Source organism: Conger conger, chromosome 19 (genome assembly GCF_963514075.1).
Source record: "Conger conger chromosome 19, fConCon1.1, whole genome shotgun sequence".
NCBI lineage: Eukaryota > Metazoa > Chordata > Actinopteri > Anguilliformes > Congridae > Conger > Conger conger.
In genome coordinates this window covers 12,210,907-12,215,848 of record NC_083778.1, presented here as the reverse complement: position 1 = coordinate 12,215,848, position 4,942 = coordinate 12,210,907, and the positions used below count along the sequence as shown (strand labels likewise).

General features: G+C 46.2%; 1 protein-coding gene across 1 annotated transcript in view; it reads left to right on the top strand.

Moving 5' to 3' along the window:
* Positions 1-1,148: 1,148 nt before the first annotated feature.
* LOC133119347 (cGMP-inhibited 3',5'-cyclic phosphodiesterase 3A-like) overlaps positions 1,149-4,942 on the top strand; it is a 54,757-nt gene continuing 50,963 nt past the window's right edge. The window contains exon 1 of the mRNA XM_061229883.1: positions 1,149-2,057. Coding sequence (XP_061085867.1) covers positions 1,149-2,057 — 909 coding nt within the window. The remainder of the gene's footprint in view (positions 2,058-4,942) is intronic.

The following is a 4,942-nucleotide window of genomic DNA, read 5'->3' as shown; positions in this document are numbered from 1 at the left end:
TTCAATTCTTTTTCTTTTTTTAACTTGTTTTTGCATTGAGTAGCACACACAAAAAAATGAAAATCCGAATATATACACTTGCATTGCGGTCCATAAAAAACAGCCTTTAAACATGCATAGCCAACGTGTTTTGAATGTATTTTGACTTCCGAAAAAGTGGCATTATTAATAAAGGTTTTAAATTTATTAATGTATTCTGTCCGCGTCGTGAAGCAGTGTTTTTTTTTTGCCGGTTCAGTTACCTTTTTCCCCACATAACTTTGTAAATGATTTTGACAGTCAGAGAGGTAAGAGTTTTGTAATAGCCTAAACTACGCTATATTGGGATATCCGCGTGTGGCGTTGAACTTGAATAATCTGGCACAGTCGGTTATAGCGTCGTGATGCTGCTGCGTTGCAGGACAGCATCTCCTTACAGTAGCCTATACCTGTGCGAACATATCAGAGGAGGGTATTACGACTGGTGTTCCTGCTGATGGCAAAACATTACAGTTCCCCCCCCCCCTCCCCTCGTCCTTGGTGGATTTACCGTTCTACTTGGCGGGCAGCTGTTTCTTCCCGTTAAAAAAATAAATAACAAGAAAACCCCTAAAAACTATGACCGGACAGCGCGCGGCTACGTTTCGAAGCGATCGTGAATGGCGCTCCTATATTTTCAAGAAGAAAGCGCCCCTGGACGGATAGGATGGAAGTAAACGGCGAAAGGGGAATTCGCTGGGACACCGAGCAGGACAAAAGGGGGTCGAACAGAGAAGCGAGTCGGTGGTTTCAGGAACAGAGACGGTGGTTTGAGGAACAGCGATGGCCTAGATGTTTAAAAACCTCAGAAGCGGATCTGTCATTGTACTGAACTGGATTCCGTTGAGAAGCGATATTTCTTTTGTGTTAACGCCGAGTGCCAGAGGTAGCCGATGTGTCAGGGGTTCGCAATAATGCATCAACGGAACATCCATGACTTAAAAACACTTCATCCTTTTCTTGTTTTAAAACAGTGGGCTCAAAATAAAAAACAATAATCACCGTTTTGAGTGTTTTGTTTTTCGGAGGTTGCTTTTCCCAAGTGTTGAGCAAAATGTGGCTATTTAACCCGGTGGCGAAATAAATAAATAGACTTTTGCATAAACGATACAATGTTAACTCTTTGAATTATGGGGATGCCCACAGAAGCTAGTGGCAGCAGCGGCATATCGCGTAAAAGAGACGGGACATGCCCCAAGGCTTCAGATCGCAATGGTAACGTGAAGACTTGCATCACGGCTGTGTCCCAGGACCCGGACTACAGAGCGTTGCCGAGCCTGGCGCTGGACAGAATACGGAGTTCGGAGAGACTCTCCTCTGCAGTCTTGGTGGGGTCTCTGTCGGTCTTTCTCGCCCTGGCGGTTAAACTCGTGAACTGGGGCTGTGAGCTCGGCGACAGAAGCGATAGCAGACAGTCCGCGTCTCCCGTCATTTTCACGTCCAGCTGCGCGGGGGAGCTATTGCTAACTTGGTGGCATCTGCTTTCCACGGTCGTCACCCTCCTTTGTGCCTTCTTCTGGGTCGGTTTGCGTCTGGTCCGCTGCGGGGTCCCGGTCCAAAGCGTCGTTTTTCTGCTGACCGCCTGCCATCTGGGCGAAGCGGCGGCGCAGGCGCTCCTGCACGGGGCGGAGGAGCAGTTGCTCTCGTTCACTTCGACCGCGGTGGTGCTCGCCTGCCTGGCGAGCGGAGCACTGATGGTGGCGAAGCTCGAGCACGGGATCTCCGTCATCGTCTTCATCAGCGTCGTCAGGACGGTCTCCATAATCTCGCTGAGCAAAGTGCGGGCCAGTTGGAGACCTTACTTGGCGTACGTCGTCGGGGTGCTCGGCGTCTTGTTGGCGAGGTATGCCGACAAGCTCCTGCCGAACCAAACGGTGCGGAGGGAGGGCTGTGCCTCCGTGACCGGGGCAAAGGAAGATATCCCGGTGTTTAAAAGGCGGAGGAGATCCAGCCTGGTCATTTCCTCGGACATGGCTCACGGACAGTCGAGCAGCAAGACGCGCCGGCGTACCTCGCTCCCCTGCATTCAGCGGGACCAGGTGAGCTTGTTTTTCTGTCCCATTTGCGGTTAAGATGTCCGACCGTGGTTTCAGTTGACATACAGGGATTCCCCGGGCTGTGTGAGTTTGGGGGTTGCCCGAAACGAGAAAATATGGATGCGCTTGCACAAGGGTCAATTACAAATTGCTGGGGTTTGCTATTAATCTACAATATGTCAAATGTATGCATTCAATTATATGATTTGATGCTTGGTGTTAATCTATAGATTCTTTGCAAAGGTTTGGAGTGTGGAAACAGTGTAGCCTATACGCGGACTGTGAATAAGAAATCATAGGTTTTCTGAGTAATATTCGTCGGGTTTGCTCGCAAGCTTTCAGTGTGATCCTTGCAGGACGGTTGGTCCGTCATGGGATTAATTCGCTTTGTTTCAGTAGTTCTCACTTGGTTTTTCGTGTCTCAGAACGTGTGCATTGGCATTTGGTGCACCGTGTTAAACTGCGATAGCATGCATGCTTAGCGTCACTGTATTGCGCAAACACAGATTTTTTTTTTTAATGGTGTGTGCTATACATGCATTAGCACTTAAAAACAGGCTTCCCCGTTGTGTCGGAGATGATGACGTAGTTCTCGTCACATCGGAGAGGTGGCTCAGGTATGGGTCGTGGAATGTGTTGGTGCACCTCCGGTTCCAGCGGGATAGCTGGAGGCCGTGCATTTAATTGTTAAAGTTGAAATTGTTCAGAATTGTCCCTTTTGCCTCGTTTGAAAATATCAGAGAGATATGCGCTACGCATTACGTTATTATTATTATTATGAGCTCAGAGGCCGCGTTCCTGCATAGCATCGCCAAGTGCAGTCGACCCCCATTGCAAAGGCAGTTCACCACAGTTTTACCCCCGGAAACGAAACCCCCAAACAGATTTGTAGTGGAGGGTATGCGTGGTTTCGGCGTTTCCAATATTTCAAACCTTTATGGGACGAGTGAAATTCTGCTTGAACTATAGATTTGTATCTCTGATGGGGCGGGGGCGTGGACTTTATTTCCGTTTTTGTCTGCCCTATTCAAAGTAGATTCCTCGCGGTGCACAATAATATGGTCGTTTATATTTTCGTGTCTACACCCTCAGCGGATATTGCTTGATATTAACACTTAAATATAGAACGTTTTGGCGACTCTTGTATTATCCTGGTAACTAAAATATTAAAATGAAAAAAGCTACAATAAAATTATGTTTCTATGTGATACCATTTCCCTTTTAGTAGGCCTATGTGTTGTCTACTGCCTACGAAGTACAAATAGTGAGTATAGTCTTGGCTACTGATACAGGCGCTGTTTCTCTGTAGAAATTGTCCGTATTCAATTAAGGGACAAAATGACCATGCACATGGTCACTGGCTAGTCCATCAGTGTGGATTTATTGCTTCCCCTTCCGAAAGCAGTCGCCACGGTGACCAGTTCAACAGAAAACTCATTTTCCGCTGCATCAAAGCTTCCATTGTGGTTTTCTTGCGCGTAAAAGATCCGGGCTTTGCTGTGTCTGCTTGGCTGCCGCATTTTACGGCTGGCAAATTAAGCCAACACCTGCATTTTATCTCACGTTCTCGTTTTATATAACGTTCTCTTACACTGGGCAAAAGTGAGGCGCAAAATATGATTATCATCTGCGATGTGCCTACATAATTTGTCTATCCACAAGTCCATTCAAAGAAACATACGTTACCGTGGTTTGATTTGGATATGTTCTGAAATCTATTGAAACTATCTCACTGTTCTGGAATCTATTGTTATGATATTGAAAGACATAAAATATGGTGACTGACACATTATCTTGCGGAGGATACAAATATTTTCATGCAACATATTTGTGTGACAGAACACACTCTGTGAGGATGTACGATTCAGCCAAAATTGAAAAGACTTCACAGTATGTCAGACTGTACTGAGACAGTACAGTATTGCGAACCAGAACTTGCAAATATGCATATTGTCTTTGGCCCTCGCCGTTCGCCTCCCATCTGGAGTGAATGAACCGTTGCGATCATTGGCAGTCTGTTTCAATTCAGCCGCTTATGCCAAACATTCTTCCGAACACGCTCTCTCTGCTGGCAGACACGTGAAATTGCAACACTGCGAAAAAACCCGTCAACCCCATTCATAAATTTGTAACATTACGGAATGGATTATACCGTCGTTCATATGAATGTCACATAGGTATATGTTTTCGGCAACGTTACAGAGACGGTTGCGCGTTCCGCACCGTCACAGAAATGGGTTTGGGCGACGGGTTGTCGACGTGTGTTCGACTACAATGTTACACTAAGTGGGGACTGTGCCCCCTGATCTCGGACAGGGAGGCCTGTTCTGTAACCGCAAGGAGAGGGGCTTTTATCCCAGAAACGTCACCAAGAGGAATGTCCATGTGCGGAATATTGCTGAGAGGAGTGTGTGCTCTGGAATGTCACAGACGTTTGTGTGTTCTGGATTTTTAAGGAGAGGGTCGCTTTCCGGAATGTTCTTTCCCAGAGAGCTTCATGATAGTTTCTGTCAGTGAGGCACAGCCTTAATGACACTGTAATTGATGCACACCTTTTGTGAGTGGTACAGGTGACGTGTCCCCTGATAATAATAAAAAAGCCAGGTAGCATTAAAATCCATGTTTATCAGTGATGTTCCTTCTGATCCACTGGTCTCTGGTAGATTCAAGTTTTGAACACAGCATATTAATGCAAAGATTGTCTCTTTTGGTTGAGCTCGTTTTCTCTTCCCCAACAAAAACAGAATATTTAACAGTTTCTTTTCCTTAAAACATTCCTCCCCATCCCCACCAAATTATAGCCCAAGGGATTTCAACCAGTGGAAAGATCTTCATCCCATATTGATCGGATTGTAAGGGGTTTGTAAGAGGAGAGGAGAAACGTGTAG